The sequence below is a fragment of the Emydura macquarii genome, unplaced genomic scaffold (genome assembly GCF_026122565.2).
Source record: "Emydura macquarii macquarii isolate MOO-44397 ecotype Brisbane River unplaced genomic scaffold, CSIRO-AGI_Emac_v2 contig_587, whole genome shotgun sequence".
In the NCBI taxonomy this organism is placed as follows: domain Eukaryota; kingdom Metazoa; phylum Chordata; order Testudines; family Chelidae; genus Emydura; species Emydura macquarii.
Window position 1 is genome coordinate 17,068,323 of NW_027130724.1, and position 21,016 is coordinate 17,089,338.

Sequence of the window (21,016 nt, forward strand, 5' to 3'; positions counted from 1 at the left end):
AATTTTTTGCTGAAATCAAGTCTGAAACCAGAGATGTTGATTTACTGTTCTTCTGAACAACTTCAGTGTCTGTTACTCATGAAGTGATGAACCAGCGCACAAGGATGTGCCACGTGGTTTCTGATTCTCCTTGGATAAGTCTCTCACTCTGAACCTGATCTTAGGGGTTGAACTAAGTATAGATTCCCCTATTGTAGGGAATAACCGGAAAAAGAGGAGTAGTGAGACAGTCTTTTCACTCTGGTGACTTCCAGTTGTCAGAATGATCTTTGAGAGGGCCCTTTGCCAGTTGGTATAATTTAGAGCAGCCTCAGTACTGCTCTGTTGCTTCTTGAGACTGGACTAGTGCCCAAAGATTGGAAAAGGCATAAAGGGATTCCGAACACCTGAGTACTGCTGAGTTAAACAGTCAGGCTCAAGGATTTGGCTCAGAGGTTATAAGTAATAACCCCATTGTTCAGTGGTAGGTTATTAATTCCAGCAGACTCAAATCAGGGTATATCATTGCTCTAGTTGGATTGCAGGCATGTTTTTAATGGCCCAACCTTGGGGGCTAATGGAACCAACTGGATCCATCTCCCTTTGAGAAATAATGATTATAAACTCTTAGGACTGGGACCTTGATTCTTCATTACTCCGTGCAGCATTTAGCACATGTTGGGCACTGTTCCAATAATAAGCAACAATAGTACTCTCCAACTATTAGACTACTTTGTTCATGTATTAGTGGACTGTTAATTATCTTTTGCCTTTGATCCTCAACACACTGGTCTCTAACTCCTCTTCTGCCATATTGTTTTTGCACATCATCAGAAACGGTCTGTGACAGGTGAAGGCTTTATAAAAAGAATGGTGAGGCCCTTAATTAAACAACATCCGTTGATGACATCACATGATATCACAAGTTTTTATACAGTCTTCAACCTTCCCTCTTTTTCAAGGTTGCTATCAAGCAGGTTGGCTGCTGGTCAACTCCAGCAACATCTGAATTTCTTGATCCTTGGCATGTAGCCTGGAGACTGTGTGGTTATCTTTGGTAGCCACTCTCTTCCTGGTGATGGGGGAAAAATGACCAGATGTCTGTGCTGTCACCAACCTCTGACACAGTTGAGCATAGTAAGTGGTGTTGCTTTGCCTGCAAGTCCTGGCGGATTGAACTGAAGTATGCAAAGGTGGGTACATTGTTCATTTCAAGGAGTATGATGGGGATAGTTGTGATTTCTTAACCTGGCTCATGGGCACCAAAGGTTTCTATCTTGTCAGCCTTCCAGTTTAACATATATGTGAGGAACACAGGGCTTGTCATACTGGATCAATCAGTGGTCCATCTAATCCAGGTTCCTGTCTCTGACAGTGGCCAGCACCCAGCTACTTCAAAGAAAGGGTCAACAAATCCTGCAGCAAGAAGTTACGGAATAATTTGTCCCCAGGGAAAATTTCTTCCTTACCCAATCACTTACATATTGGCTTATTCCCTGAGGCACAAGGGTTTCCACGACTCTTCTTTTTGTTTGGATTTTGTTTTAATTCTTGCTGTTATAACTCTGGATATCTTGTTTTTTGTCCAGATAAAGGTCCAATCCTTTTTTTTAATCTTGGTTGTCCTCCATATGCTTGGGTCAATGAGTTAAACAGGCTCATAGTGCATTGCACAAGCTTAGTCTTAAATTTACTATTGAAGTGATGCAAGTAATTGTGAGCCATTCTGTCCAATATAGGATCATGGATGGAAGCTATCGTAAGTGTCTTAAGATTAAGCCTGGTAAAACAGAGCTAATGTTGGGAAGTAAGGGGAAGCATCTGGAAGAGCGTTGAGTTGCTTTATCAATAGATAATGGTCTCACAGGTGCTGAGTCTTTAATAATTGATTGGAGCCACCGCTATCACTCTGAGAGAGTAGCATGAAATGTCTTTTATCATCTTCAACTGAAGTAGAGGCTGAGATTCTTGTTGCTTGATACAAATGCAGCCAGTCCCTGAGCATTTGTCATCTCCAGGCCAGATTACAGTAATGTGCTTTGCTCGAAACTAACTTGGCAGACCACTCAGAAGCATCGGTTAGCGTCGAACGCTGCAGTCCCCTTGTTAAATAGGGCTTGGCAATGTGACTGAGAGACATCTTTGCTTTGAGCTCTTCATTAGCTCTCTGTTTGATTCTGGGTGCACTTAGATGCTATGGTGATGAGCACCTTTATTATTACTTTTATAAGATATTTGCAAGAGTTGATAATTGTTGGTAAAGCCCTAGACAGCCCAAGACTCAGCTGTTTAGATGACTACCTCTCTCCCATTGCTCTGTCATGGAACTTCTGGTTGACAAACACTCTTGCTGTCCATCCTTGTCATTTAACTTTGAGAGTGGCAGAGCATTGTCCTAGAGGGCATTGGTATAGTGCAGGGATTCTCAAACTCGGGGTTGGGACCCCTCAAGAGGTCACGAGGTTATTATGTGGGGATCGCAAGCTATCAGCCCCGTGCACGCCGGGGCTGCAGCTGTCAGCACGGCTGCTGGCCGAGTGCTCTGAAGGCAGTGCCATCCTAGCAGCAGTGCAGAAGTAAGGGTGGCATGACATGGGGGGTGGTAACTTTTTTGGAGGGGGTCATCACAGCCTGAAATATTTTCAAAGGGGGTCCCAGCAAAAAAGGTTGAGACTCTCTGATTTAGTGCTTAGAATTTATGCCTACTTTAGGCCAACCAAAACTCCAGTGTAGAGATCTTTATGATGGATTGAAACAAGCATCTGTTTAAAATAGTTTTCCATTTTTGAGCACAGAATTTATAATGAATTGAGGAGCCAGGTAGGGAATGGGCTGGCAGGGGTGGCCACATTTACTATTTGTAGAGTTTTGTTGTGTCTTCATGCCTACATTATAAATGTGTCATTAGCCTGGCATAAAGCCAAGCAATATCAGAATTCCTGTTTTATCCTGTCCAGTATTTCACCACCTCATCATTTCATGTTGAATAGGCACCATATTTGTGTGTCACCATTACGTAACTCAGCATTTGTGCCTTAACTAAATAAAAATAAAATTGATGTGCCTGAAAAAAAATTCTTGGCGAGGAGGAGTATGTAGTTGGCTGTTTTCACTGTAATAGGCCAAGGTTTTATAACAATTTAGAAGAAAAGCATGCCACGTGTTAAACTTTATTGGGCCTTTTATCTCAAAATGTTCAGTCGTGTTATAAGTTGCTGACCTTTGATTTGTTTTTATTAGTCATGAAGGATTAGTAAACAGTTCACAAATAAATCTGACCTTTTAAAATCTGAGCTTGATCTCTTTTATAGACCTGATTCAGAAATTCCAACACTGGTAAGCTCCGCTCTGCTCCACACTGCAGATTGGAACACTCTACAGTAACTCACTACAAGAACAGGCAAAACGTCACTGTTCAGGGAATACTACCAAAGTTATGTGCTGTCTTCAGGATGCGGTGCCAGGCAGATTAGAGGCCAGATAAGGAGTCATGACTACACTCTGTTTTCATGTATATAACCCCCCAAAGCTGCAGACTTAATGATTAAAGAAAACAAGCATCTGGCACAGGCCATTGTCTGAAGACTGAGCTAGATAGACCACTGGTCTGATTCAATATGGCCATTCTTATATTCTTAACAATTGCAAGCAGCTGCTGCTTTAAGAACTTGTGCACAATATTACCACATCAAGTTTCTGGTATATGGACAAGTGCGGATGGTTCCTGAACATGGCTGTCACTCTTGTCTTAATGCACAGCGTGTGTGGAGGGCCAATGAGAAAATCTGCAAATATATTTGCTCTCTGGTTCTTTGCTCCTATGCTACACCCTCTTTTCTTAGCTGCAGCTTAGGTATCCAGAACACGTTCAACACTCTAGCGGTAGGCAGCTGCTTCCGATGGTCATTTTAATCATGTCCACAGACTGCTCAGCCTTCTTCAGGGATTGCACCCAATATAGATGGATGTTTAATTGCACTCTTCTGCCCTGCCTCTTTCCTTAATTCTCTCCTGTCTCCACGAGGACTTCTGCCAGGAGTGGATAGTGCTTGCTATAGAGAGCTGATAGGCTTTCTAAACACATCTGAGGCTCCACATTTGCCAAAAAAAAAAAAAGTCATTTGAGGTCATGGCTCCAGCCTCACTGGATAGGGGAATCTTTTGTAAGTTTCATGATTATCTTAAACTTGTCATCAGCAGAAGCATAATTACTGAGTTCTTTCAGTAAGCAGAAAAACAATTTAATTTGTGAGTTTTTTTAATAACATAAGCTACTTTTAGGCTGTGTGCTTTCTGCAGGGCTACTGAACGGCTTAAAAGGGATCAAGCCAAAAACAAGGCCTCCATAGAAAGGAAAGGAAAGCTATGTAAAAACTTCTGCTACATTGGAGTCACTGAAATAGCATGAATTGGGATGTTGGAGACAAATGACTAAACTTTTTAATTGTTTATGTCTGTGTTGGTCCCAGGATATTAGAGAGACATGGTGGGTGAGGTAATAGCTTTCATTGAATTACTCTTCTGTCAGTTCACGTAAATAAGAATTAGAAATGGGCCAGAATTGAAATGCCTGCCCTAAATAATTATCTATGGGTAGTACCAGAATATCAAAGGGTGATCTAGAAATGAGCCCCACCTCATTCTTCATATACATTAAAGATGTATATTAAGTCCATCCCCTGACAATGCAGGATTTAGTTTAAAAATATGTGAGGGTTAAGTGATAATTATCTGACTGTAAGTTAGTTAAGTGTATCTATTTTTGAAAGCACATAAATGCGACCCTCCCATTTGTGTCCCTCCTTGTAATAATTATTTCTAAATGAGTGAATTGCACTGTCTTCCCATGTCCTTCTGCGTTCACCTGTGTGAACATTGCTGAAGTTACAAACCAATAGCTTTCTTCAATAGGAGGGGCTGGGTGCTTTTGATCGCTGGGCCACTGAATATGGACTCAGGAGCTTCAGGTCTCAACATTTTGGTCATAGTTATATATAGATTCTGCTCTACATTTCTTTCCCCTTGTGGGTTCTTTCCCTAAGGAAAATCTTCTTGTTGAAACATCATGGCTTATTTTCAAATATTTGCTCAGAAAAGTGATTCTGTTGGGGTTTTCTATTTCCCAATCATAACTCAACAGTTTCGTGTCAAAAACAAACAAGCGCTTAATATTGCAGAACCAATGCAACTTCGGAAGAGCAAGGTGTATTCTCTCTGCTTCATTCAGCATTAGCCACATTGCCAACTCATTCTAGAATCTGTTGCTGGTGGTGATGGTACAAGGTTACCCCAGAGTGATTTTTCAGATACAAAGATCAATTAGCACTGCTGATTGTTAGAAAAATAATAAACCAGGCAAACTTAATATAGTAGTAGTTGAGAATAAATGTGAAACATAACGGTGCTATTTCTATTAGAGACAGACCCGAACCAAAATCTAGATTTGGGGATAAGCAAGGATCCATAGCTGGACTTCTGTGGCTCAGTACTTTATTTCTGATGGGTTAATCTCCGAGCATCGCTAAACTTTTGGGTGAGTTCTGACCTAGATATGAATTTGGCAACTCGGGCCCTTCTTTAATTTGTAAGGTCACTTTTCCACATGTCACTGCATATTTAGCTAAATCCTTTGATTGTAAGGAAAACAGTTGTTTCTCTCCTAGTGTGTCTATCTGGAAGTAGTTAATGGAAACTACTGCTTACAGACAAAAGGATTGTTTATCCAAGGTTTCATCTATGTTTCAGTGGGTGGGTGGAATGAATATAGAATGGCCTCGTTCAGATCACTGAAGATGGTGCCAATTTTTAATTTAATTGAAACCAGATTATTTCTGTCACCTCCTAAAGAAGAGAAGAAAAGATTTCATATTTACTCTTCCTGTAAAAAAAGATTAATATTGTCAGTCTGGAACTGCAGTAGGAAATTTGGGTTGAATAACCAGTAGAATCAATTCCAATAAATTAAACCTTTGGAACCACCTTGGCAATTTGTCTGATCGCCTGTCAGAGGCGATTGTAAAATGAACAGTTCAAACGTCTACAACATTGCAAAAATGCATTTAATATATCCCTAATTTGGGGTAACCTGAAATGAAGGGTGTTTCACAATGTTTTTACAAGGTTGGAAATAAAGATGTTGTATTTTATCTGTGCAGGCTCTTTTAGATGCTCCTCACACCATAGTATTTGAGTGCTTCACCAACCAATTTGTTGTCCATAAATGATAGGGGGAAATACCATCTTCATTTTGTAGATGGGAAATTGAGGAACAGAGGTGTTTAAAATTAGGATTTTCCTTAATTTTACTGGGAATTGGTGCCCAAATTTCTTAGGCATCTTAGAAAATTCCACCTGAAGTGACTTGTTCGGGATCATACAGGAAATCTGCAACAGAGGAAACTGAACTCAGATCACCTGAGTTAACTTAACAGAAAGACCATCCTGCCTCCTTTTTGTCCTGTAGAACTCTGTGCTCAGGTTCTTTAGTGGGTGTTCCCAATGGCTTCAATGTGGGTTGAGGGTGCATGCCTTCAAAGACAGCAAACATCATGAACTCAATAGTAACAGTACCAGTTTCTGGTATTTGCTGTGCTTTCTTTTAGTTGCACAATAATAACAATCCCACAATCACATATGTTCCAAGTACGACACCTCTGTAGTGTAGTGACATGTTACGTCATTTCTTCATTTGTGATGACCTTACAGTATCACCACATTGTGTACCAGAAAAAATATGAGCTAGGAAAAGTTTGATCATACTTGTGCTTCCGCGTAATAAGACATACCCTGAACATCTATAGTCTATATAGACAAGAATGGCATCAGGATGAGGCGAACACTCATTTGTGGTAAGGCTATGTTCTTTATAGATCTCTTCGGATATGTCTTCACTGATGGCGGCAAATTCACCGCTATCAGATTGATTCTTTGCGATCGATTGAGCGGAAGTGAAGACCTGCTTAATCGATCTGGAAGTCGACTGAATAAATCCACCGCAGGAAAAAGAGTAATGCTGCACCGATGGGAAGGCATTTCCCGTCGGTGCAGCATATTAGGGACGCCATGCTATTTAGAATTTAGGAAGTCGATGGGAGATACGCAAGCTACTCTATGTAGCTTGTGTATCTCTTGTCGACTGCCACCGAATTTCACGGTAAGTGTAGACCAGGACATAGACTTTCATCACTTTCCAATAACAGCATATGATCATTGTGTAAGTGTAGCCCATGTACAGTAGACAAAGTAAGAACTAATTATTCAAATTATAGAGGGACTTTTACCAGGTATCTGCTGCCGATTAATAGGTACAACCAACAATATCACATTTGTTTACTAACTTACTCTTTTTCCTGGTTCTGTGTACTGTAAAGCGTCTGAGGACTAGAAAGGTTTTGACCTAACACATTAGCTCCTTGAATCTTTCACACTGTATCTTAATGATGCTGACTAATTTAGAAATCTTAAGAAATAGTTGCTGTTGTACATCTAGTATACACTGACAAAAGTAGTAGATTGTCATTAAGACATTTTCATTTTAATTGGCTCATAGTCTGTTAGTAAATACTTAGAGCATGCTATCTCCCCACTGGCCAGGATTAAACTTCAGTTTTGGCTGCGTAAGTGCTACCATTAGGATTAACACCTTGCAGCTGCACAGCATGTCTATTCCCTCAAGGATAAATTTACGTAAACATTTTGGCAACAGATTAATATGAGCTTCAGTCCAAACTGTGGCCCTAGAGAATGTATGCTCATAGCTGGAGATCATTAGCATGCTGAAACAGAAGACCCAAGAAAATTCAGTATTCAGTGTGTGGTGGAAATGAAGAAAGTTCTTACGTGAATGCAATAGGCTATTTCAAGTGCCTATTTCCCATAAGCTATGTCATCTGCTGGTATAATCTGGTGCCACTCGATAGAGTTCAGTGGAGAGACACTAATTTACACCAGCAGAAAATTTGGCCTGTGTATCTGTCCATTCCAGAGACTGTACATTTCAATGACATATGTCATTGCATATGTTTATCATTTAAGGTTCAAATAGTCCTATTCAGTCTCTGTTTATAGTGGGAAAACCTTACAAAATGAGGGCCCAGTCCTAGAGAGGAAGGATGAGCCTGTGGTTCTGGGGCTAGCCTGGCACTTGGTAGACTCAGTTCCCTGCTGCATCACAGACTTCCTGTGTGACTTTGGGCAAGTCAGTTTTCCTGTGCCTCAGTTCCCCAACTGTAAAATGGAAATAATGGTTCTTCCCTACCTCCAGGGGTGTTGTGAGGATAATATGATTAAAGATTGAGGCTTTCAGGTGTTATGGTAATGGAGCCATATAAGTACCATAAATACATAGGTAGAAAATTGAGGTGCAGAGCACTCTCAACTCCATTGAAATAAACAGGGACTGAGGGTACTCCTCAGATAGGCACCAATCCAGCATGACACTTAACATGTGCTTTAAAATTATACACAGGCTTCAGTGCTTTGCTGGATCAGGAAGCCCATGTCAGGCATACCTTTTTTAATTTTCTTTTGTGGAATAAGGTCTCACCACTTCTAGTTTATTTACAATTCCTTCTTTCAATCCCAGCGTTTTCCTGTCTTTTCAATACTCCTCTCCTTTTCAGTTTGGCTTTTAAGGAGAATGGTGACAAGTTGACAGCCGATTTTTGTTTGCATTGCTATGAAAGTGTAGGTAATAATTAACAAAAGGATTTTAAATCTGTGTAACATCCAGTCTTTTGTTTGAACTGGTGAAGTTCTTCATCTGTGGTGTTTACATGAACTGCTTGTCACTGCACTTTGTACTAGGTTCATACTGTCTCTTTTCCACAGGAATTGAAATGTTCCTTGGATAAGGGCCTAATGGGCCTGATTCTGCCACCTTTAATCCCACTGAGCAGTACCTTACTCTGACTAATGTCACTGAAATCAAGGTGCTGTTATGTAAAGTACTTCTCAGTGTGAGTGAGGGTGGCAGAACCAGGTTTAAGCAGAGAACATTCAAATTGCATAGTATCCTTAGGCCCTTATCCCGCAAAGCCTTACATGTGTGCTTAACTTGTGGGAGAAATGCTAGTCCCTCTGAATTTAATGGGAGTTTGGCCAGTTTTGTCTTTGCAAAACTCACATGCACCCTTCGATTTCATTGGGAGTATTCATGGTGCGTAAAGTTCAGCAAGTGTGTAAGTCATTGCATGGTTGAGGGCATTAGAAAAGTTCCTAACCCTTCCTTATGAGAAACAGCAGTAATTACAATTAAAAAACAGACCAGTGGGAATGTAGAGTTGATGACTGGCCAGTGTTTATTCATCGTGGACTTTTAATGTTGTATTCAACATCTGGGTGAAGACAATGGCCTTTGTTCCACGTGCCATGTGCCACACTAGCAGCATAAAAGAGGCAGAGAGCCAGATTAATCTTTATTTCTTTACCCACAGTTGGGGTAGAACCAATGTAGAGTTGAACATGTGTGTGGAGAAATTGTAGCAGCTCCGTCCTTTAGGTATCCCCAGCTCTTAGGACAGCCTCTTGGGGGCCATTACAGCCAGGAGTAAGTTGGTACTAGTGGCTGTTGTAATTTGCACTGGGGGCCAAACTAGTCCCTCTGGCTGACCCCAAGATTGATAAGTGCAGAAGTGGCGTAAAACCTCCTTGGAAAGCCAGTGTGGCCCTAAGCACCCCTGTATTCACCACCTACACACTACTGCAATAATATTTGTACAAAACATGCCTTGTGAGATACCATCCGAAGTCTAACAATACTCTGGTTGTTAATATCTTTGTAAAATGAATGTTTTAATGCTATATGTGAATGCGGGTTTACCTCAATTTACGTATTAGCAGTAACCAAAGCCATCAAGCTAACCCAACATGGGTTATTCTTATCCTGAACTTGAGACACAGAGATTTAACATGGCTTCTGTGCCCCAGAGAGACCCAGGAGACTGGATTCCTAAAGAGGCCTTCCTGACTTGTAAGCCAAAGACGTCTCTTAGAAAGATAAAGAACAGAGAAAGCCTCCATCTTCATCCTTCACCTTAGGAGACAACCCAGGCGATTTGATCCCTATGATGGATTCCTGGCAGTAAAAGGCTGGAAAGGAGACTGCAGGCAAAGAGAACAAAGACTGGAACAAAATGTGTCTCTCTAGATTAAGTTTTAGACTTTTAGATGGATGCTTTCACTTCTATGTGCTTTTAACCATATCTCTCTTTAGCTTTTTTACTTGGTATCACTTAATTCCTGCTCTTTTGTTAATACACTTGTTTTGCTTTCATTATAAATCATCAGTGCAGTGTAAGTTCAATAAATTGTGTGCTTCTAGAAAGCTAACAGGTTGGAGTGTTGTACTGTACTCTCTCTCTATAAAGGCAGTGAACCAAATGCTTTCTCTGTGAGGGTCCAGTGAGAGGGACTTCAGTGGTCCCTGAAGTAGGATGATTTGGGGGTGAATTCGGAGCTGAAAGGATACGAACGTCAGTCTAGGAGAAGTAACTAGGTCGGGCACAGTCAGGGTGAGACTTGTGGGCTGCTGGCAGGCTGTTGAGGTCAGAGCACTGGAGCAAAGATTCACAGCCACAAGAAACCAGGGTTAAAGGCAGACGGTGACTGAAACCCTTAGTGGCCTGGGTAAACTGCAAAACGTCACAGCCAGATGCAATGATCTTGCTGAATTTTGAGAATTTTTTGTTGGTAACCAACATTAATCTCCGTGTTCGTGTTTCTCGGCACTCCTCCTCCTTTTTCTTGTTTATTTTCTTATATTTAGAAAGTCTCCATAGTTTGAGTTCTTCGTGTCTCAGGTACTTGAGGTTGCTATTTTATTTTCTTAACTAAGCAAAACAGATCATGTTGTTGGAAAGTCCACAGTAGGCCACTAAGATGGAAAAAAGTAAAATACATTCTGTTTTCACTCCACATATTATCCTTTCCTACCTCTACCCCTTCCATTATCTTTTAAGCATGTGTGTGTGATTCTCACCGTGACTACAGTGTAGTCCAAAGAAGGACCCTACAAAGACGAGACCCTTCCCAGGAGCAAGTCGTGATCAGATTTGGTGATCTCATCACACTTCAAGTTTTCGGGGTTTTTTTTAGGTTAATCCCAGCTCTTGTTGCCAGATGCTTGTGTCTGTAGGTACTCATTGTCTGAAGATAGATGCTGTCTTTGATTTTGTTTGTTTGATCATGTTTAGGTTTACCATGGTTTTATAAGTTGGAGGCAATGGAGGTCTAAATATAGGTCTCTGGACTAGTAGTTACTATAAGTTCTGCAGAACTAGTAGTTACTATAAGTTCTGCAGGTTCTGTGTGCTCAGGCTCTAAAGGGCACACTTTGCATTAGTCTCAAATGATCCTCTCTGGCTAATGGAGCCTAATATATTGAAGGACTCGGAAGACCGCCACTTCCATCTTCATTGGAGGAGTTAGGGAGAGGGAGGTAGAGATCCAGGAAAAGCCATGCTGGTTTTCCAGATGGGAGCAAAGATGGCATCTGAATTTGTGGCCCCTTTTCTTTAAGCAGACTGGCTGAGTGAATATTTCCAAGCTGAATACAAGATCTTCTTCTGTGAACAGAAGCTGTATTTAGAGATGTTATTTTTCTTTCATCTATTATAAAGAATGGGAGCAGCAGGATTATAGTAATGAAAGCTGCGGAGCCCTCTCGCTATGAAAGTATATTGATTTTGAAGGTATGTGCAAAATTAGATTTAAAGAGCTTGCCCGTGTCCTTTTAAGAAGTGCTAGATGCTGCGTTCTTAGCTTCTTTGGAGCCCAGGTAGTCCATAAAATTACTATGGAATCACATATCCTGTTGCTCAGAGTCTGAGATGGACTAAATAATGACACTTAATCAGATTGGAACAAAAGGGTACAACTGTACAGCAAGCTCTCCTGCCATTAAGGACTGTTTTTATTATTATTATTATTTCTTTCAGTGTTCAGCTGGATTTAGCAAAAGAGGAAAAATACAAATGCTCAAGCCAGGAGAATCCGTTTTCATTTTCAGTGAACTACTGAAAGGTTCTGTACTATAACAAGGAAGCTGCTTGAGGTCATGGAAAATAAGGACATGGAAGTTGTATCACAGCCTGTTTGTGTTCAGATCCCATGGTTCAGTACAACTGGTAGTGCAGGGGGGAAGACAAAGGATGGAAGGAAAAACAATATTCAGATTGCCAGGTTAGACTTCGAAACTGGTTAGAAGATGCATATATGATACTGCAGTATACATTCCCAGCCCCAGTTGGAGAGCTTTTCTGAGAGGAACTTCTGTGTACCATCTAAAAGATATGTAAGATGGCAGTTTGGGAATGCAAGGGGAAAAGCTATGATAATTATAGGCATAGAACAGCTGCTCAAAACTGTCCTACAGGGAAACACTTGAGCTGCATTATAATATTTCTGTGGCATCCCTTTCCTTGTAGCACTCATGCTTTCAGCTAGTTGTTTTCCATGTTCAAACTGTACAAGTGCTTGAGTTAACATTATTAGTTGTAATATGCAAGTGTGAAGAATGAATTCATGTCATGTATAGAGAAGCTGTGCTGATGCAACTTAAGCTGAATTTATTTCACACGAGAGAACAGTTCTTGATCTATACACTGGTCTGATTCGTCTCTCATTTACACTGGAGTAAACCAGGAATAATTTTGTGAAGTGAAATGGAGTAAAGCTGGTGTAAGTGAGAAGAGAATCAGACTAGTGTATGGGTCCGTCTCTTGCAAAGTGGGCAAGGAGAATGTTGCAAGGGAGAACATTGGGGGGGGGGAGGGTTTGGCAGGCAAGCAAAAATCATTACTTGTGTGTTTGTTTTTTCTTTCATTATCTCCGGTCCTCAGGATAATAGGTGGGTAACTAAATGTTGCTGGTAAACTTTCATTATGCTTTTGCAAACTGAGTTATAGCTGTGTGCTGCAACTCCTCAGGGAGTTGGGAGTTTCAGTGGGTGATGGGCTCTAACTCCTTTAGGCACTTCTGAAAAATCTCACCCATGAGGGAAAAAGCACTACTTTTTGAGTCTTCATTTCTTCTGTATGCATTGGAAACCCAGGGATCATGTCAGTGGATTGCCAATGGAAGTATTTCTTCCCCAGACTCTTCATACTTAGCTCTACAAGAAAAAAATAACATTCTAAAAAGACTGGGCCTATTTTGGTCTGCCCAGCGGTCCCAATTTACCAAAAAACCATGCAATGTACTTGCAAATAAAGGACTTGGCGTACTTCTGCACATTTAATTACACAAATGCATAGCTTGTGTACATGTGGGGCCCTCAAACCACATTACCTACCTTCTCCTCTGTTCTGTTGTTGTGAACTCACAACTACATAGCTTCTTCCCCATTCAGCATTCCCATGCCTCAGCAGTTTGTCAGCTGAAGGGAGTGTGTGCCTCTAGCAGGCAAAAAGAAGGTCTTGGCCTGATCCATCCTTTTTCTTCAAGCTGCTCTAAAGAGACCACACAAGTTGTGGGAAGAAAGAGAACACAAATTCCTACAGGCAAGAGGAGTAATGCTGCTTCCACTCCCCACCTGGGCTCCTTCCCAATGTCTGACTCTTTTACCCCCTCTTTCATACATACCTCTCCAACCGTCCTTTATGCTCCTCCACATTCCCACACCACATCTGGCACCCCTGCGTCGCCAACCCACTACTAGATGCCGTTCACCCTCACTTGTCTGTCCCAACCCAACTCCCCATTTTGGGAGTGATTATGAGCCATTGTTTGGCTCATGGACTGGTAAGAGGCCATAGAGCTTTACATCGGTAGTGACTGAAAATGACCGCTTGTGGCCTGTGTGAAATGAGTTTGGAGTGGCGATTAGCATTAACCAGCCAGCTTGCTGGCAAAGACAGCAAGGATCCAAGCAGTCATGAAGACTTAAACTACCTCGTCATCGTTAGACTTGCTCTCTTCAGATCTGGGTTGGTGCAGGCTGGTGAGACTATATGGGAAAGCTTGTGCTGCTACTGCCCATGCTGTGATGTGTGTGTTGTGTGGCTAAATAGAAGACCTCGTTCTATGGCAGTGTCAATCTGATACCTGGATAGATCACATGCTACAGCGAGTGTTACGGTGTTTTAAGCAATGTAATGTTAATTGTTTTCAGAGGCCAATGAATAAACGTCAAAGGTATTTTGGATCTGAATCTCTTCCACTGAATTCATTGGTTTTCATTGCTTCTGATATCATGAAGTATGTTTGCATGTCCTTTGCTTTTTTTTAGACTACTACCTCAATATAGCAGATGAACCTATCTCTCCTAAGAAGCCTAAGAATGTCTCTGAGCACTATGACTTTGAGAGCAGGTGTTCATCCCTTTCTTCTGAGTGGGATTCTGTGAGAATCGTCCCTGAGGAAGAAATGACAGAACACAACCTTCTGGCCATTCGAGTCATGGTAACCAGTGATGGAAGCAGGTATATACTAATCCTATTAAACAAAAAACAAAAAACCCAGAAAGCTGGGCCTGTTTCTCCCTGGAACAAGTTAACCACAAAATACAGTGCCTGGGTTTTCTGGACTGCTCATAAAACAATTGAAAATAGCAACAAGAAAAACAGAGAGAAATGAATTAAGTCTTTATTGCAGCTGTTAACCTCCCCTAGACATATGACACTCTTAGCAGGAAATTTTCAGATGTTCACATCCCACACAAGGGCCTGAGTCAGATGATCCCTGATCAAACCAAGTTCAGCTATTCATTTCCCAAAAGTGACAGTATATCAATTAGAACAGTGGGCGTACCATGGCAGAAGTGTATCATATGACATGCCTTCTACCTCTGAGAGAAGCTTACCTCTTCAGTTGTTCTTCTAGACATATGATGGGGCTTTCCATCCTTATGGAATTAGAAATGTGATGATTCTTTGAGATTTTTATGAGGGAAGCCCATGTCTTATATAAAAATTGAGAGACCATCTTAGACTTCTGTGCTTAACTCTTGACAGTCCTGTAGGAGTCAACTTACACTTCTACAATAAAGGCTAGATCTGCATTTTTCATTGAGAGCAGATCTGCCTAAAAATACATATTTTTTTAATTAAAAAAAAGTTGCAAATGCAAAAACTTTTGTAATAAGGAGCTTTATTAACATTCTAAAAATCCTTTAAAATACCCATTAATAATCTTTTATAGTTTGCTAAAACTGGATAATGTGGCTTTAGAAAGTAACTTACCTCCTATAAATGTCTTCCATAACTCTGTACTGTGTCACATGTCTGGCTATATCAGTTAACGTGTATTTCAGACAGAGAGGGAAAGAATTTATTCCAGGACTCTTCAGTTACTGCTTCAAGGGAAAAAACAGCTCAGTGGAGAAAGAGATTCATAGTTTCCTATCTATGTTTGATAAAACATTTTGTAGAATGGAGACTTATTGTACAATATATGTTCGTAACCCACAATTATACAGTCTGAGAGACAAGGTGGATGAGATAATATTTTTATTGGACCAACTTCTGTTGGTGAGAGAGACAAGCTTTCGAGCTTACACAGAGCTCTTCTTCAGCTGAAGTAGTAATATTTTACCTAGGGCTCTGTGTAAGCTCAAAAGCTTGTCTCTCTCACCAACAGAAGTTGGTCCAGTTAAAAATATTACCTCATCCACCCTGTCTCTCTAATGTTCTGGGACTGATATGACTACAACAACAATGCATACAATAATACAGTGTGGCTGTTTGTCCCTCTCCAGTGGCTAGATCACATACAGATATTTGAATCTGCTACAGCCTCTGATCTCATGTATCTGGTCCTTTTGTTCATGCAATAGAGACTATGCTTTCAGATCCAGAGGTGTTTGGTTTAGTCCCAGAAGGCAATCCAGCCTAGGGTGTTGGTATGCTTGTCATCAAAATGGCTTTGCGCCAGCTCTGCTGATATCGACTTCCTGGTATTATGCTAAAGCTGTAATCATTTGCCTGACATGCCAGAGACAGTACTTCAGTAAGTAGGTACTTTAGTTGCCTAAAAAAGAAAGACAAAATGAAATAGCAAGTGACAAATGACAGTCCATGATTTACCAGTACATTCTGACCCTGGGATTCTCAGTGGGAAGGTGCAAATGACATACGAGGTCAAATATTATTTGCACCACAAAGGCCATTGCTTCTTAGTACTAGCTTTAGATACTTATGAATAATGACCACCTAATGAGTGAAGATCAGAGGATAAACTTCATAGTACTATGGTATTTATAGTCTTGCCAGCCAGAGAAAATAAATACTTCAGTGGGGGAGGTTATCCTTTAAAACAAAAATATATCTATCAAAACTACTGGCGTGTCCATTTTCTTTCTTTTTTTTTTTTTTCCCTTATGGCACAATGCCCAGTCACAGTGGTGTGTCAGTCTCCATTAATGATCTTGACTATCAAAGGCTTAAACCGGATTCAAATAAAAATAGTTTTCAGGTTTTGTTTATTTACTGGAAACGAAGTCTGATGCTCTGCTACAAGAGGAATCCATCAGCTGTTGGTCTCCACTGTTTCAATGTTAGAGTTACGTGTCAATGCCATTACCAGTGGAGGGGGGGAGGAGGGAAGAGAAGAGGTGGTGAAACTCATCTGCTGGAAGTTAGGGTTCCACTTTAATTCTGGCCTCTGATTCTCAGAGGTACGAAGGTTCTAGTGATCATTATTCCTCATCACTAAAACAGGGATGAAAACTTGGCAGAAGTTGTGTTTGTCTCTAGTTTAGCCTTGATCTGGGGGAAAAAAAAAATCCAGACACTGCAATGTTCAAACTACATAGCCCTAAAAAGTACAAGCTAGTGGCAAGGAACAAGGAGACTGTATGTCAGTTCCACTGGATGTTTGAATCTTTCTGAGCGGTGAGTTCCAAATGATTGATTTAAAGCTACCTGGGGTGCGGTGGGGCTGTGTCCAAATGGCGGCATAACAATAAATAGCTAATGCCTTTTCAAAAGACTGTATAAATGTTATCAGGCTAGGTAGGTCCCAGTCCTGCAAAGGGAGGTGGAGGACTCTTCAGGAGGGATAACTCATAGGGAGGAGTGTTAATCATATGCAGATCTTTGCAGGATGGGGCCCTTAAACCTCAGAGAGGGAAGGGCAGGCTGGTAGAGTGAGAACCGCAAGAGATCTTTCCCCTCTTTGGTTCAGGAGGAGCTGAGGCATCTATGGTACTGTTGATATGAGGCTGGCGAGTCTATAAATGTGGTGGAAAAGAACACTGAAAATAAACTACACGGAAGTCTTTTATCAGAAGAAGATCTCTGAGCTGTTTGTGGACTAGAAAGTAGATAGGATTAAGTCCACCCTGCCACACTCCCATAAATTTGTCCTTTTATAGTAAGACTATGATATTGAGCCTTTGATAAAGGTGGGAGCGGGTGAGCAGCTACCTGCAATCCTACTGAAGTGTCTAGGGCTAATGGTATGAGTGCCTGTGGCCATGCAAGGCTAAATTAATTTTTTGAGCTGGCTGGAAAATGGGGAGTGTTACTTGCAGGGAGGGGGAGGATTTGTTCCTTTTCTTTTTTTCTCTGTAGAAAAGCTTTGAATTAATTCAACCACCTATAGTGAAAATATTGATTTCAGATCTACTGAGTCCATTTCTGGATCTGAACGGGTGGATCCACCCACCATAGTTCCACACCCCCAAAACACATTTCCTCTGAAAATTGTCAGTGTTCATAAAACAGTTTGCAAGAAGAATTCCAGTCAGCTGAAAGCTCATATATTCGTTTCAGTGATTTTTAGGGTTTTTTTTTTTTTTTTTAAACATTAGTGCTTTTCGGCCAGATTCTGATGCCCTTACTCCCTGTTGCCTCATACTTTACATCACCAGCAAAGTCAGTTGGGCTATGTGTGGAGTAAGGGTGTCCAAAGCCTCCATCTGCCACTCCTTTTTGCCTCTGTCCCCTGTGCAGCACCTGCTTTTCCCCACAGAAGCAGCTGCTGCCTTCTCTCTCTCTAGGCTGCGTGAGGGAGAAGCAAGATGCAGCGGGGGAGGAGGATAAGATAGAGGCTCAGTAGCCACAAGGCAGCCATAAAACCAGACCTCTATGGGGTGTAAGGAGGAACAGCAGTAAATACATTCCTCTGTCCTAGCTGCCTGAACCCCTGGGGCAACAGATAGGTAGAGCTATCTAAGACAGAGAGCAGAAGACTCAGGACTGTCCCAGCCTAAACCAGATGATTGGAAGGTATGCAATTCTTGGGGGTGTCCCTCAAAAATCCTCAATTCCAAGGCTAAACTGGAATAGATTTTAGATTCTTGTTGAGGGTGGTGAGTGTGGCTGTAGCCTTCTGGTCCTCCAACATCTCTTACCTCAGCTTCCCCTTCTCATTTTCTTCCCACAGTATCTGTGCTACAACCATCCATTCCTCAGGACAAGGGCTCAGTCTCATAGGACTCTGAGCACCCTGTCTGCTCCTAACAAATAACAACACACCAGACCCATGTCAGCCAAGAGCTGTTAGCTGCATAGATAGGGTGTTAATGCCAGTTTCCAGGCAGTCACAGACTTCAACAACCACCAGCTTCATTCATATCTAAAGCCTGCTCTGTGGCTGCCTGGGAACTGGAATAAACTCCCTGGGTGGGCTTCACTCTGGCTGGATATGCCACAGTCCTGTGTGGCAGAGGTTCTTGTCATCAAAGGCAGGGGGGGTTTCCCTGGCACAAAGTCCTATGGAGGAGTTTGGCGGTGGCCCTGGGTTAGCCCCAGGTGAGAGAGCTTTTTAGTGACATTACTCTGGCTTCACTCATCTCTTTGGGCAGGCAGATGTGGTGAAAACCTGCCTTTCTGCTCAGCTTCATCTTTACATTTATGCTAAACCATTTTCTGAACCAAATACAAACTGAACCAGCTATTAGTATCCCGAAAATGTCAGGTCAAAACCCCAATTCGGGTGTATTCATGCTCAACCCAAATGTGAAACACTGTCCTAATGTCTAATTGTATTTAACACTGTGCTGTATTTATCATGTACTCTTAAATCTATTAATATTTTTTACTTTATGTAATTTGATTTTACTTTCAACATTTTTAAACAGAGAAAAAAGCCAGAAATTCTATTAATGTTGTATCTTATTGCTAGCCTGATGGGCATTCGACATTCAGGTATTTCCCCCTCTTTGTATAACAATAGACTTGTAGGAAGACACACTTAACTTGTTCAGAACAAAGGAGCCCTCCTATAATTCAGGAGACCCTGACTCTCAGCACTGCAGCATGAGTTCAGGTGCTGAATATAACTGTCAGGGTCTTCATCAGAGTTAGAAAACCAGTGGGGACAGTTGCCGTTTTAGGCACATAGTACTGTCAGCAAATTACAGTCTGATAGCCAACAATAAAAATGAGGGGATGGAGGCCAGCTGTTCAAAGTCACATTGTATCACACGTTTTGCTGTCAGGGTTTATTGTATTACAGGTGATACTTATAATTAAATACATAGCACCTGCTTTCTAAAATGTTTGACTTTGTCTTTTTATTTTATTTTTTTAGTTCAGAGCTGGAACCTGATATTTATGGTGACTCATCCAATTCTGAAGTTAGTGAAGGACAGATCTCGTTGTCCGAGCCCGTGTCCTATGCAGACCCCATAAGAGAGCATACATTGCTGATCGAAAGCTCTGTGAAGGAAGAGTGCCGTGAAAAGTCCAAAGCTGCTGATGGTAAGTGAATGCACTTTAAATAAACTAACCTGAGCCAGTCATGCTCCAGCTATTTAGCCTGTTTGCTGTTTCTGAGGGTGTTGTCAAAGCAGATAGGATCTTGTTGGTATTCTCAGTGAGGCAGTAAGTTTATAACCTACAAATACTATCTTAATTCTTTGGAAGACTTCTTGTGAAGGTTCTCTGTCTTTGGAGACTCGAACAGAATCCAGCAGAATCCTCTCTCCCCTCTTCACACACTGTTTCAATCAAATACCTAAACCCCTGTGATCCAGCAGTGTTAAAGTGGACACGCGTAATCAAGGAATTGTTCAGTTCAACACTCCGCAGCATTCTTAATTCAGGTCTTTGTTTCTAGATAGTGTGGTGAGAGTTTGCACAACAATAAGAGTGATTTTATCAACCCTAGAGGGCTCTACTGAAACAGATAGCAGAGCCTTGGTATCAGGGTACCTAAAGTAGTTCTATCCCTGTGCTTTAACTCATACTGATGAGATGAATACTTTCCACAATGTTGGGACACTCTGATAGAGGCCCATACAATACATGCTGTGTTGTCTTGGCTTAGCAGGGCTGAGTGAGAGCCCTCACAGGAAGCACTGAGCATGCTCAGTTTAAATTTTTTTTCTAGAACTGTGCCTGATTAAGATTTGTTCTCCATTAAAAAATAATGGGGGAACGGTTGTAACCAGGGTGGAGGTGATTAGACACTCAGGGCTAGTCTGCACTGGATGCACAAATAGCGGCACAGTTGTACCGATACAACTGTGCTGTTATCCCATGTCTGGTGAAGATGCTGCCAATGGGAGAGAGTTCTGTCATCAGCATAATAAAACCACCTCTTCAAGAAGCGGTAGCTATGTCAGTGGGAGAAGCGCTGTCCACACAGGTGCTTAGATAGGTGTAGTTTACATCGCTCAGAAGGGTGGCTTATTCACACCCCAGAGCGAGATCAATTATATCGATAAAAGTGACAGTGTACAAGCCCGCAGGAGCAGTGTGGCTTCAATTAGAACCTCCTCTCAAGAGTTTAGAGGAGAAATTCAGGACTGGAACTGTTTTTTGTTTTTGTTTTTAATTTTAAAAAAGAGGAAGCTCTGAAGAGCTATTGCTAGTTAGTAGAGGCTCCATCACATTCTGTGATTCCATCATAACATTCTGAGGCCTTGAAGAATCCTTTGTGGGCCAGGCAGAAGAAAGGGGCTTGACCGAAGTTTTGATCTATATTTGCAATCTGGAAGGATTAAAATTAGAATCTGGAGGGCATGTTTCCAGAACTTGTGGCAGAACAAGAACAGAGGTAGATGAATTAGCATTGCTACACCATTTCCACCTACCAGCAAATGGTAAAAGAACCGTCGCAGCCTCTACCAAGTCTCTTTATAAGCAGGACA

At 41.4% G+C, this 21,016-nt stretch overlaps 1 protein-coding gene across 1 annotated transcript in view; it reads left to right on the forward strand.

Annotated features, from left to right (window-relative positions):
• Window positions 1–21,016, forward strand: part of MICAL2 (microtubule associated monooxygenase, calponin and LIM domain containing 2) — a 184,250-nt gene that overhangs the window by 114,647 nt on the left and 48,587 nt on the right. Inside the window, exons 25-26 of the mRNA XM_067540845.1 lie at window positions 14,207–14,399; window positions 19,453–19,622. Coding sequence (XP_067396946.1) covers window positions 14,207–14,399; window positions 19,453–19,622 — 363 coding nt within the window. The remainder of the gene's footprint in view (window positions 1–14,206; window positions 14,400–19,452; window positions 19,623–21,016) is intronic.